The sequence below is a fragment of the Miniopterus natalensis genome, chromosome 21 (assembly GCF_054644295.1).
Source record: "Miniopterus natalensis isolate mMinNat1 chromosome 21, mMinNat1.hap1, whole genome shotgun sequence".
Lineage (NCBI taxonomy): Eukaryota > Metazoa > Chordata > Mammalia > Chiroptera > Miniopteridae > Miniopterus > Miniopterus natalensis.
In genome coordinates this window covers 15,668,819-15,683,328 of record NC_142101.1, presented here as the reverse complement: position 1 = coordinate 15,683,328, position 14,510 = coordinate 15,668,819, and the positions used below count along the sequence as shown (strand labels likewise).

Here is a 14,510-nt window from a genome sequence, read left to right as displayed (position 1 = left end):
CAATACTGAAAGCATAGACATCGATGTGCCTCTGATGTAAGTTACTCCTATTTCTTTGATCTGTTTGTAAAATGCCCCTAGTTAAACTGCGTGATTCTAGCTCCGTGTTCAATGGTCAGGCTTTTTTTTTTTTTTTAATATGTCTTTATTGATTTCAGAGAGAGGAAGGGAAAGGGAGAAAGAGAGAAACATCAGTGATGAGAGAGTCCTTGATCGGCTGCCTCCTGTGTGCCTCCAACTGGGGATCGAGCCCGCAACCGGGCCTGTGCCCTGACCGGGAATCGAACCCCGATCGCCTGGATCCTAGGTCGATGCTCAACCGCTGACCCACGCCCCGCCGGGCATGGTCAGGCTTTTGAAGTGCTGGTGTCTACTTTGTATTTATGAATTCTTCATTGTGCTCATGTCAATATTTAAAGTAGAAGTGAAACTTAATAAGGGGAACGTACTAGTCACTAGTAGCTTAATCTATTCGGGTAGATCTGAAAGAGTTGGACACTTAGAAATTCAGGACACTAAAAACACTCTTTTGGTTGTCAGAACATTTACATACGTTCAAATTAACCGAAGCTTTAAGCCCCTTTGTCTCAGTTGGAATCAGTTTCCATTTTCACTTTAGACAACTGACGTTAGTGGGATTGTTTATATTTTCCCTTGTTTGCGAAACTCAGGAAGAGACTTTGAAGACGGTTCGCGTTGACCTGCCTTATTCCAGGCGAATCACCCCAGTAGCGCAGCCCTTTTATTTTTTGTTATTTTTCTCGTGCGTTTTGGTCCTAAACAGGATTTGATAAGCTACAAAGCATAAAAATATCCAGCCCTCCAAGAGAATTAGTCCGGGGGACCGAAGCATATTGCACAGAACATAAAGTTGACCTTTACCGTCGACGGCTCCGGGAATGGAGTGGGATGCGGAACATATCAGAGGCTTAATGTGGCACATCGCCGTCTGTGGAGACTTGGGTGGGACCGCGACTGCTTGGCCACCGCGCCCAGTGATTGACTCTGCTGTCACCAGAACCCTGATAGTAATGAGCATTCGGCTTAACGACCGTGATGATGATCCTCGTAATTGCCGTGCCCGGGCCGCGCGCGGGCATCATTAGGGCCGAGCCGCATGCCTCGGGGAGGGGCCGTTTTCCTTCCCCGCGTTGATTGGGATGAAATGCGCCTTCCCCTCGAAACAGGCCGGCTTCATGTCATTTTAAGGCTCTCCCTGTACATGCTGAGGGACGGTTATCCACTTGCCGAAAAACAGCCCCTTACGGTGGTTTGTTTTGTGTTGTTTCATTTCATTAGTGAGCGCAAACAGTTAAATAATTAGGTGTAATTGAGGGAAAATATTTTGCTTATGAGGATGGCCTGCGATAACCAGATATGCAGTTTGGGGCTTTTTTTCTTTCCCCTTTCCTCCCCCACAGCACATCGGGGACTGGAATCCTCCAGTTTCCTCTCTTTTATTACCCTTGCGTCAGACTTCTTGAGGTCAGTAGGCTTCAGGAAAAGTATGTTTATGTGATTTTTATTATAAATCTACAGGTGTGTTCGTATTTGCATGTATTGATACATATATTTATAGTTTATTATGCACTTCAGAAAACTGGACAGAGCCCAATATTGTTATATTGTTTATTGAAAAAATAGGAGTACATGGTTAGGAACTCGTAGAAAATACTTCTATTTCCCTTGTCTGCAGTCAACCGGGAACCGAGAGTGAGACGGGTCCATGTGATCAGGTCTCCCTCGTGGGGCCTTTTACCTTCCCCAGCACCTGCTGCACCTGCTGAGGGCGCAGTGTGTCGGGAGTGCTGGGTTTGTAACCCCTGCCGCAGCCCCAGGTGTCCACTCCCTGACCACGTGCCATATCGCAGAGAGATTTAACTAAATCTTCACGTTCATCCTAAAAACGACGCTAGAAGCCATGTCACCTGACTGGCCTGGAGAAAGCTGCAACCTGTAACTTCTGTCATATAAGAGGCGGATTGATAATCGCGTTTTTAACCCTGGATCGATTTACGGGTTACTTTTTATGTGGCCCTTATAAGGTTACAAACTTATAGGGGAAATTGCGAACCTGCTAGCATGTTAGAAGTTTAACAAATACGAACTGTCAGGTAACTAGAAAGTGATGACGTGATACTCTCGGCAGCAGCTGACTCTCAGGCTATCGATGAAATACCCGAAAGGTGCGAAAGCAGTCGAACAGTTTCACAGCGCTGGCCGTGAGGACACAAATATTGACCTTACCCTCCTATTAAATCTATTCCAAGAGCTCTTTGCAAAGAGCTCGCCCGCCACAACTGGAATATTTAATAAAACCTAGCTTTCTGCCCCTGTAATTCCTCAGCTGAAAGCCCTGCTCCCTTGCTGAGGATCCAGGGCTCTGAAGAATAAATGGGTTTTAAAGAGAAAATTAGATGGTCCTTAGTATGCTGTCTCGCCAGCAGTGCCCTGTCATTTGTCTGTTGCGTTACAAACGCCTCGCTTTGCCTACCTCCTTCGTTTAATCATGTAACTGGCCCGTAAGCAGCCTTAGAGGGGGAAGACGTCGCCGTATTGCTCTTTCAATTGATTTCTTAGCCCAGGGACAGCTCCCACTGATTACGCTCCGCGCAGGACCCATCCCCTCCCGACACCCAGAATCTCCCGCATCCCCGCCGTCCGCAGTCACTGGCCTGGGCCGGACACTGGGAGACGGACGCACTCCCTCCCCGCCTGCCTTTGGAAAGCGGTCCCCTCTCCCACGCGAACTTACGTCTGTCTGGCAAGTGTAGCGTTTTAAAAAAGTAAATCGCTGACATAAAAATTACAACCCCGTCCAAAATTAATTTTTCGTAGGGTACATAAAATATAACTTCTGTGCGTTCGCTCAGTGTTTTATTGTTTTCACTCTATATTCTTTCCGAGTAGGTTTCGTTACGAATTGAATGATTCGTCCTTAGAAGGCTGGGCTGGAAGTATGTCTGTCCAATTTTTATTTATTTATTTATTTAATTTTTTTTTCTAGTTTATTGCTTTTTAGAGATAGAGCAAGGGAGAGAGAGAGAGAGAAACATGGATGGGAGAGTGCAACACGGATCAGCTGCCTCCCGCACGCCCCCTCCCGGGCGCCCAGGCATGTGCCCTGACTGGGAATCGAACCCGCAACCTCCTGGCACACAGGCGGGAAGGTGCCCAACCCACTGAGCCACGCCGGCCAGGGCTGTGCAAGTTTCTTTGTAGCTCACCAACCTCATACGACGTGTCAAGGTGACATTTATTATCACAACAATGAAGAATAAATAACATGGGCCACATGTTTTCCCTTCACTTTTATGTCCTGTGTACTATTTAAGAAAATCGCTTCCATTCTATTTGTCGACACACTCAGTAGACGCCCGTTTATATCGCTGAAGCGTTTTCTTCAAAACAGTATTTTTTAAAGAAACGAAGTGGGATTTGAAACTACCTCTGTCCGGAGCTGAGGCTTCGCGGACTTCATCTCCCTCCGGCTTTCGAGACACTGCATATTGTTTTTCTAATTGAATGCAGACCTCATCTGTCATTTTCATGTTGACATTTAATGTGCATAAATAACGTCCACGGCGCGGAAGCAATCCAATCTGCAAGCATGAATATACTTTCGGGTTCCAACGGCATAGTTAAGGAAGCGCAGGAAGCACCTTCTCAGCTTTGAAAGTAACTTTCCGTATTCACGGCCAGTGTGACCTAAATTTCAAACTCTAAAATTTCCCAGAAAAAAAACACACACAAAAAAAACCGATGACAGGATATATTAGATGTATTTTTAGCTAACGTATATACTTATTTCTTTTAACCCCAAAACATTACCGATGAAAGTTTTCGTGCTTTAACTTTCTAACTCTCACCTTACTGACCTACAGTAGACGGACGTGCTGATAATAAGACTGATCTCAACTTGCGTGAATCTGCCGACTGGCGGGTGTCGAAATGTCAGGTGTTCGGTGCGTAGCATCCTGTGAAGATCATCTCAGAATGTAGCTCGTGCATGAATATAAAGTTACCGCTTGGCAGCGTTAAAATAACCATTGGCGGGCTTAAGGGTTGATTTTTGATGACGTGCTAACGTGAAGTCCTCTTCCAAGGAAATGTCTTTCTACCACGGGGTTCGACAGAGCGTAAGGCCCTGCCTCCGTCAAGTCTGTCATCCAGGGCAAAGAAAGACACTTCTTGTCAAGTCCTCCCTCTTTCCAATATGTATTTTTAAATTTTTCAGTAAAGAAATAATCATTTTTATCATTGTATCATGACCTCATAGGATGACAGTGTGCTTGTTTTTATTTGTAAACTTTATAGTCAACAAGCCAGGGCCTTGAGGCCACCTTAACTGAGCGTGTCTGTCTGTCTCCCGCGTGTACTCAGGGTGCCTGCCTTTGCCCCGTCGAGCCCCCGGTCCCTTCTGCACAGCTGTGAACACATCCACCCGTGGGCAGGAGGAGGTCATCGGGCGGGGCAGGAAGGAGAAGTGGACGTTGAAACCTGCCTATAAAAGGGACATTCTGCGCCGTGGTTGTTTCCTCTATGGAAACGTAGCTAGAAAGGGCGACGGAAAACCAAGGATCCGTTACAGGTCCACGTTCCACGGCTGTGGGCTTGGCTTCTGTGCCCGGGACCTGTCCAGGCCCCCGGACCCACTAGGGCACCAACATAAGTCACGTCCCTGCTTCCCCTCCGCGTAGCCACGTGGCTTTATTATCCTTCGCCACCCTCGGCTCTTGTCGTTATTTGACACGGGAAGTTAGATTTAAAATGCAGGCAATTGGGTTTTCCCTTTAAATCGGGAGACTGCTCTTTCTCTTCCGAAATAATATTAAGACTTCAAATTAATAATTTGACACTTTTTTTTTTGCCACCTATTTGGAGAATCTAATTGAAGCCACAGACCTTCTCTCCAGAAAAAGAGAAATTGCAACTAGACAAATGCAAAGCAACGTTTGCCTGCCATCGATTTTGTTTTATTGGAAACCAATTTTTTCAGAAGTACAGTGTGACAGTTCTTTAGAGTTTTTGTTGACAAGTGTTACTCTCAAGTGTCTGCTTTATAGTGGAAGCAAATCCAAAATTTTGCGAGGAAAGAAATGCTATAAAAATGAATTTCAGTGGAAACGCTGCCTTTTAATTTCGACTTTTTGTTCTAATGGCAGCACGTGTTAAAAATAAGAATTTTCTAGGGTATGTAGTGTCACATGGAGTTAGAAGTCCCATAACTTCGCTGCGTAGCTTCATAGATTGGTGAGCACACGTCGTCTTGGAGGATTTGGAAACGTGTTTGAAAGCTGTCGCGATCGTAGACACACAGCAGGCCACTCTCTCGCGATCCGCACCCTGAGGAAGGCGGCCAGGACTTGAGACAAAGCGCATAACCGGACTTCTCAGTGTTTTGGAGGCCGGCCGTCTGAAAATCCTGATATAAATAACTAGGTGTGCGTCTCGGACCCCGAAAACAGGAGGAAAAGTCCATCAGAAATGCCCCCGATATTAACAGCGACGCCCTGCGCTAGCGTGAGGCCGCTTGATCGAGTGGCATGGTGTCACCGGTGTCTTCCCTCCAGTGCTCAAAGTAATGCACAGGGACAGAGTGACAATCACCGCCCAGCCTCCCATCAGCCATAATTAATCTTTTCGTTAACAGAGGCCAGAAAAAGCCTCTCGTCAGCCCCTTCTGAAGTCGGAAGGACCCTGCTTTTTGATGTTTGCGTTCCGAGGAAAATTGTCCCCACCAGTTCTAACAAATTGAAACACCAGGCTAATTATGGCAGCTAATGAAGTGTGTGGAATGGTCACAGCTTGTCGTGAAACTGTTCCTTCAGCTTGGATTAGAGTTTCATCAATCACTTTTTAAAACTGATCCAGAATTGCCTGCGCCCGGCGCCTGGCATTTTTTAATGCTGTTTCCGTAATTGGTTTTTTCCCTAAAGCTTAGGCTGTTTTTTTGAAATATTACAGTCTCAGGACAGGACTTGCAAACTCTAGTTTATTAAAAAAAAAAAAAAAAAAAGTATTATTAGTGAAATCACAGGATCAAGTGGTAGAAAGCTAATGAAAGGGCCACCAAAGTACAGCTGGACACGCGCTCCCAGTCCTGCTAACGGTAGCAGTGGAGCATATTCGTGCGGAACAGCGTGTAAGCGTAACACAACACAGAGTCACAGTCGGTGGTTAGCGACTGAAACTCCAGCTAGAGTTTCTGTGAAATACACACACAGGTGGCAGTTCATCGGAGGGGAGGAGGGCTCCGCGTTTATCACTCAGCACCGTTTCATAAGATGTCTGTGTTTTTGCATTAAACCCGACATCTCGAAGCCCTGAGACCAAAGCTCTGTATATTTCCAGTTAATTCACTGGGTATAAACCCGAAGTCTAGCTCAGAAAGCCTGGCTTAAAGGTTTTTATCTTCCCTGGAAAAGGGCATCAGTCATTCTGCGGGCATGGCCGCAACTTCTCAATGATTAATTCTTGTTGTTAGTGGTAAGAGTTCACCCACAGCCACCACTGAGCACCCGCTGTGTGCAGAGCACTGCCTCAGTTTGTAAGGCGGTTCCATGGAACGGGTATTAAATTCTACTTGCCTAGGTTGTGGCCTTTATTTAAAAAAATATTTGTTTTATTGATGTCAGAGAGAGAGGAAGGGAGAGGGAGAGAGAGAGGAACATCCATGGGAGAGAGAAGCGTCAACCCGCGGCCTCCTGCACGCCCCCTCCTGGGGACCTAGCGCACAGCGCGGGCGTGGGCCCTGCCCGGGAATCGAACCTGCGACCTCTCAGTGCCCGAGATGACCCTCAACCAACAGCCACACCGGCCAGGGCGGTCGTGTCTTTTAAAGTTAGAAGACGACTCAGATGTCTCCTGTGTGGCCACTTCCTCTAGGGTCAAGCTGCATGAACAACAAAGTCGTGGTATGTCTCAGTTCTCTTCTTATTGATACATTTTTGGAGTTAATAGTGGTGGTTGGTAAACGGAGATGTGTTTAGAAAGAGTTTTACGTGTACGCTCGTCCTTCAGTCTGCACAGGCGGTTGGTCCCAGGAGCCCCGTGATAATAACTGGGTATGGTGTCCCCGGGGGGGGGGGGGAGGTACTAGGCTCTTCGAGGGGGTCGCCTGGTGAGTCTTAACCACCCTGCTGTGCACCTGGTACTAATATAACATTGAATGTCATCTGTAATTGAAAAGGTAAGGGAGTAAGGAGGAATGTCAGAGCCGTTTACTTAGACTGAGAATTATCTGCCCTTCGAACACTTCAAGAGACCCGCTTGTGTAACTGAGCACCAGGCCCTCTCGGGAGGACGCCCTCAGTTCTGCCCGGAAAGGCACAGGTATTAGTAATTGTTTGCAACTGGCCTCCCACACCCTAGGCCAGGCCTTCCTCGGGCTATTGGTGGTAGAGATAGAAAGTTTTTCTCAGGGCTCTACATGTAAGACTTCTTGGAAGAGAAAATCCTTCCTGAAGGCTAATTAACTAGCCCCCTTGATGGATACGAGCTTAATGGAACGTTGTGTGAGGTTAATATCCACTAAATCACATTAGCAGTTTTGAAAATTTGGATAGGCCCTCACCACGGAGTTGGAGAACAGACAAAACTAATTGAAATACCTTTGCCATTAATTTCCAAGCTCTTGGAAACTAATGGGTTTCTAGAAATACCATTAATGACGACTAACACCTATGTCATAATCTATATGAGCCAAACATATGTCAACAGAAGAGATCTGTAAAGTATCGAGCATTAATATCCTGAACTGCACTGCTAAATAATGTTTGCATAAAGGAATCTACAGCTCATAATTATTTCAGCATAGCATATTAATATTATATTCATGTTTGCATAAAAGAACCTACAACTCATAATTATCTCCGTGTAGCACATCCATATTATGTTCTTGATAAAATAGAGTTTTAATGTGCCTTTTCAATATGGAACAATTCTTATATTTGTTTTCCTTTTCTTAAGTAGAGCAAAGATATACTCATCAAAATTTAACTCGGTAACACTGAAAAAAAATCAAGACCATTCTGGTTATTATTTGTTAAAAAAAGAAACTATGACTTACCTCTGGAAGATTTTGATTTGTTTAGAACACCTTTAATCTGTCGGCTTAATTCAGAGATGTTTTCTGTGAATCGCTTATATGAACCCTGGCGTTGCTGATGGATGTAAGGCATGCAAACACGCTAGGAAGCGATTTTAAAATGCTCGCATCAGAGCCAGGTCCTAACTACTTAGCACCTGCTACTTTTATACTTCCTATATTCTTTCTTATATCGAATTTATTTTATATTTCTTATCAAAAGGGTTTATTAAACAGAATAGTAAATGAAGCAATATAACAAGAGGGGCTAACTTACTTAGCAAGTCAGTTTCTCAAGTATTTTTAAGTATTAATTGCATGTAATTCATCTACTAAGAATATAACACATTAATGGTTTAGTTTTAAAGTAGTTTATAAAGAGATATCAACTGATTAGAAGCTGTTATGCATCGACCATGGTGAGACATACTTATTTTTTACCCTGTTTCCGATAAATTCTTACCCGTAGAACAAAAGTGGTGTAAGTAAAAATACATGCAAAGTTGAACTTAACTTTATTCAAGAGTTATTTCCCCCCTCTGTCGTGGGACCGTTGCAAACATAGAATTTCAGAAGGCCAAAATCATTCATATTGTTCTATTTCTATACCCTCTTAACCTTTCAATAGTTTTAGACTGTTCAAAAACAGCAATGAAATAATGCATTGACTATTGAGATTAAATTCTTGTATATCGTGTGTCAGTGTTCTTGAATTTAACAACCTTTCATTTAAATGAATTAGGAGCTATACTTAAATATTCAACAGTAAATTGTGCTCTTAATGGCAACAGCAAGTAAACGTTCCTTAGTATTTTTGAATACCAAAGTCATTTGCCTACACGTGTTTCTGAGTTGGGGCTCAGTAAAGTTCAAGGGCATCGTGCCTGAGCTAGCTTGTGAGGAAGCTGCCATTGCTGCTTCATCTGATTTATTTTGGGGAAAAGAACATGAGCTGAGAAAAGTAGATTGTCGTCTTCGGTCATTTTGGGTCGGATAGAGATTAAGTATCACACATAGACCAGTAAATGTGTCCGTTACGTCCTCAAAGCTTGGAAAGGGAGTCGGCATTACAAAATGCATTAATTTCCGTTGACTGCCTCATCTGCATTTTTATATGTTTTGTGATGTAGACTTGCTTAGGGGAAGCATTACTAAAGATGTAGCATCTGAAAAATGAAAGCAAAATGTTAAAAAAAAAAAGAGAGAGAAATTATATGTTTAGGTAGGTATTTTATAAAAATGATTAAAAGTAAGGCATCAGTTACTGAGAGGAGTGCAGTTAATAAAAGTGTCCAAGTAGAAAGGAAACTTAAATCGAAGAAGAATAGTAAACATTTAAAAAAATATGTATATCTTTATTGATTTCAGAGAGAGGAAGGGAGGGGGGGAGAGAGAGAAACATCAATGATGAGTCATTGATCGGCTGCCTCCTGCGCGCCCCCTGCTGGGCGGCCTGTGCCCTGACCGGGAATCAAACCTCGATCTCCTGGATCCTAGGTCGATGCTTAACCACCGAGCCACGCCCGGCCGGGCGAATAGTAAACATTTTGGCGCACTAATTATTTCTTTTTTATGTTATTTTTATCAAGTAAACCATGTGCATAGAGTTACTGTAAGTCCATTATGTCCAGAGACTTGAAATGCCAGGTGCCCGCCTGCTCCTGCCGCTCCCTCCCTCCCTGAGGCCGCTTCCAGCTGACCCCCTCGTTAGCCCCAGTGCCCAGCGCCCTTAATTGGTCTGTCCTTCCTTCTGAATCGAACCGGCAACTTTTCGGTGCACAGGACAGCACCCAGCCAACTGAGCCACACCAGCCAGGGCAAGAGCTCAATAATTTTTCGCTGAATATAATTAATGCTGTTCAGCTTTGGTGGCTGGACATTGTCATTGTCTCCACTTCTGTCCATGGTGAATATTCTCTCCTGCAGTGCAGTGTATCGGCAGCGATTGGTTTCACTGATTCTTGCCTTAGTGTTTCCCGAGAGGAATGAACAAAAACATTTCTTTAGAGAAAATGCACCACCCAATGCCACTCACTGATACAACCTATAATTACTAAAAAAAAAAAAAATCCTTCCTGCGAGAATTTCATCATGTTCATGATGCATGTGTATTACTAAGAATTATAAATATTGAGTCGTAAAGCTTCAAGTTCACACATTCCCAGATGTTGTTTGGGGGCCCACTAGATTAGCAATTTTTTCAAACACGTAAGCAGTAATTAGAAATCTTTCATAATTTCTTTCAGAAACAGCTTTGATTTTAATTCTTTCACTTTAAAAAAAAAAACAAACACACTTGTAAGCAAACACTGTGTCAGAACCATTGACATTTTTATAGCTTGACGAAAGTTAAGCATAATTAAAATGAAATATTTGTTGCATAAATTAAACTGCCATTAATATGTTTTCTGCCACTGCTTGAAGGGTGCGATTAAAACGGTGGTGTTAGCGGACTCCCTGCTGCGAGACTAATTTCTTGACTTTTAGACCAAACATTATCATACATATTTTCACAGTGAGACAATAAATCTACAAGCAGCAAACAACGTCTGACGGAAAGATAGGCTACAGAAGGGGACACTCTGACTTTTCGAAGGCGAGGCCGCACAACCGTTTGTTCTCAGATCTGATGACTAGTGGGTCCCAAGGGTAAGGCCTGTGCTTTTAAAGCCACTGGAATACGTAGGAAATCGCCCTTCATTTCAGTCAGCTGTGCCTTTTAAAGTACCCTGTATATCCTTTCAGGATGTTTCCTTCCTCGGGAGGTGATTAGAAAATCGCCCAGCTGGCGTGGCTCAGTGGTTGAGTGTCAGCTAGGAACCAGGAGTTCGGGGTTCGATTCCTGGTGAGGGCACAGGCCCGGGTTGCGGGCTCGATCCCCAGTGGGGGCGTGCAGGAGGCAGCCGATCAATGGCTCTCATCATTTATGTTTCTCTCTCTCTCTCTCCCTCTCCCCCCTCAATAAAAACACCCACACGGAAATAAAAGTAGGGACATGTATACCAAAACCTTAAATAACTGAGTAAGCAGGGCAGCTGCCAACGTGAAGTAATCTTACACCTAGGGGGTGAGTGGCCCAGGAGATGTGCCCGTTGTCATTTTGACTTGACAATGGCCCCGGGCCGCATCCCAGCTCTAAGAGCCGTTCCCTCCCAGACTCCTCAGGCGTCCCAAGGAGCTCATTCGGGCGGTGGATTGTTTGTGTTTGGCTGGGCACCCTCCCTGCAAAAGCTGGGTGCCCTGGCAGGCAGGGGCGACGGCGGGCTCTACAGTGACCCTCCCCAGTGTTTTGCCTTCACAAGGCTGTTTTTCAGAAAAACAACCCCAAGCCCCTCATTTAAAAAGCGGCGCAACACACGTGTCTTGCAGGTGCTTTCCTTGAGCTCACGGGTCGCTCCCCACGGCAGTGCGGCCTGTTTTCTGATTTAGAGGCAAATTCTACTATTATGTTAAAATGAACACTAAATATAATTAATAAATATCAAAAAGGTTACACTGAGATCATTTAAATAAAACTAACCATTTCATTTCCTTTTTCTGAAAATTAAATTATTGTTATATGTATTTAAAACCAATAATAATAATAAAACAACGTCAGTAGGAGCTCTGTGGTCATCTTCGCTCTTTTCCCCGCCCTAGGATTTCCAGACCGTGTTGCCGTCGTTCGATCTCTTCTCCAAGTACGGAAAAGCATATTCAAAAGCTGGACAGATCTTATAAAGGTAAGCATTTATTGCTAAGTGCTTCAAAGAGCATTTTAAGTAACAAAATAATCCAATGAGATTGACTTAACCCTCAAGCCTCTTAAAGGCCGTGTTACAATAACATCAGTGCATAACAAAGCCAGGCACGGCTTTCGTCCATGTCTGATGATTTTTAACATTCAGAAATCATCGGTTTTGTTTTTCAAAATGGACTAAAAAAATACATTAAGAAATAGAACTAATTAACCAATAAATAAATAGCGTTACCTAATACAATGAAAAAAATATTGACGATGTCCGAAAGCTAAGACATTTCTCAATACTGTATTGATAACAGTTGGTTTAAACTACTGTATCCGATATGTGTGCTATTTAAAGCACCCGGCGTCCTTGTGGGATTCAAAATAAAGAGCGTCTGGGGTCTCGTGATGATCAGAGTTTACAGTAGAGAGAAGGTCAGAGACCCACATAAAATCCAAGATCACAGAATGAGCTCTCAGTGGGTACTGCATTTACTTGCTAAGGTGTTTAAAAATAGAGACACGATTACAGTCAAAGTGAGACTCATAGATAGAAGTATTCTGGCATTTTCCGCCAAATTAAAGGTGTTGGCTGCAGACAGCACAGGTCACTGGAGCTGAAGGAGACGAGGGGGGGTGAGAAGTCACGGTAGTCAGAGTGGCCCAGGTGCCTCCCACGCCCTGGCCACGGGGGAGCCCCGGCCCCTTGGAAAGGCAGGGGGTAGGTGGGAGCCGCTACGTTCCCTACAGTCAGCGTCGGTGTCTCCCGCCCCCCGCGTGTAACGTCGGGTGCCCTGATGTGGAAGCCACTGCGTTCCACACAGGCACCACTGTCTAGCTCGTAATGACTCCGGAGGAATGCGTGAAGGGAAATACGAGCTATCCGCACAGAAGGCCCAGGGGAATTGTGGTGCCAAAGCTTTATAAAGCACCATCGCCCCTTGGAGCATTTATCTGGAAATTCTAACTCACAGTGTAGAGCAGCCTAAATAAAACCTAGCACATCTGCGTGTGACTTAGGTTTTTCATTCAAAGGTGTATTCTGTTTGTAAGCTCAAAGGTTGAAACTCAATAATATATGCTAAGTTAAATAAACGATGAGGCCTGGATCCTCACCTGGTAATTTGAAAAAAAAGGAAAAAAAAAAAAAGTGGCTTAATGTATTTCTAAGAAAAGAGGGCCGGATGCAAAACGTGACAGAGTGCTCCTGCTCCGTGTGGAAAGGGCCAGGACGGGGCCCCTCGCGCCCAAGGTGTGACTAAAGACGCCGGGGCGACCTTTGGGGTGTCAGTTCGATGGCCTCGGCGTCGGGCCGCTCATCACCTGCTGGTAAAGCAGCCGGCGCCGCACCGCCCGCTGGAAGTCCCGCGCCTTTGTCGGGCCAACCTGCCCTCGCGCGTCTGCGTTTCGGGGAGACGGCCCGCAGCACCCCGCTCTGGGTAACCTGCTGGGATCCCAGCCCCCAGTGGGCTCAGGATGACTTAGGGTTTTAAACACACACACATTTTTAAACACATGCTCTCCAACTCGGATGATCGGGCGACTCCTTTTCTCTGATTTTTCTTTGTAACCGGCCGACTCGGTGGCCGCTGATGGCTCCGGCGTTGCGCGCGTCTCGGTGCCCCCAGAGTCTCCTCTGCGGTCGGCTGGGGTCCGGGTTCTCTCTCTGCTGCAAAGTGGGTCGGTTTCGAGGCCGGACGCGATGAGGTTTGATTAAAGGACCTGTTTGTTTTGCATGAACGGCACACGAATGATGGGAATAGCTGAGAAAGAAGGTGGACATGGGAAATGAGTGTGGTTACCCCCCGAATTGGGAAAGGCGTGACATTCCTGCGTCTTTTTTTCTCTTTTCTTTCTTTCTTAGCAACTGTGTAAGGAAAGAAAAGGTAGCCGAGGGGAGAGTAGTAATCAGGCAAATAAGCTACAGATGTGCTCGTGGGGGGTGACGTTTCTGATGCAACAAGACACCTTGTTAAACTTGGCATCCAACCAACCTGGCCTCGTGTGAATCTGTAGCCCTTTGTAATTTCATCAGAGCAGATTTGAAAAAAAATAAATCGAGATATCTTTCGTCTCTTTCTCTTGCTAAAATTGCTCTTTGGACAAAGGTGATGTAACAGCCCCCGGGCCTAGAGGAAGGCGTTGGCCATGTTTCTCCGTGACTGAGGCGGGCTGGCCAGGCCCTCTGCGGGTCTATGGGCACACTCGCCGCTGTCTCTCGGGGCCCGCGGGGTGTAGACGGAGGCCGGAGACCAGGCTCGGTCCAGCAGGGCCGGGAAGGGTCCATCCGCTCAGGGGCCTGCCCCCCGGGCCTCCTGCTGAGCCAGCTCTAGTGGGGGAGACTGAGGGAGAATTTGAGAGCTCTTATGTTGTTAGGATGGTTTTCGTTTTTTCATCTTGGTGTTTCGTTTTTAGAAAATACCTTCTCTCACTTTACTGTTTTGTTTTTAGAAAATAACAGAAGACAAAATGTAAAAATGAGGTTAAGGTGTGACGCGATTGTGGAGAAGACCCCCCCGCCCGGCTGAGTGACCTCGACACCAGTGTCTTAGCCTCTGATCTCTCTCTGCCCCCCTCCCTCCCTCCCTCCCTCCTTGCCTCCCTCCCTCCCTCCTTCCCTCCCTCTCTCTCTCTCTCTCTCATCTGTTCAAAGAAATGGGGACCATCTCTGGTTCATTCAAAAACTCCATAATTCTC

General features: G+C 45.4%; 1 protein-coding gene across 1 annotated transcript in view; it reads left to right on the top strand.

The window, feature by feature from the left end:
- Positions 1-11,809, top strand: part of SPATA17 (spermatogenesis associated 17) — a 47,952-nt gene extending 36,143 nt beyond the window's left edge. Inside the window, exon 10 of the mRNA XM_016221155.2 lies at positions 11,729-11,809. Within this exon, the coding sequence (XP_016076641.2) occupies positions 11,729-11,809 (81 nt within the window). The remainder of the gene's footprint in view (positions 1-11,728) is intronic.
- The last annotated feature ends 2,701 nt before the right edge of the window (positions 11,810-14,510 follow it).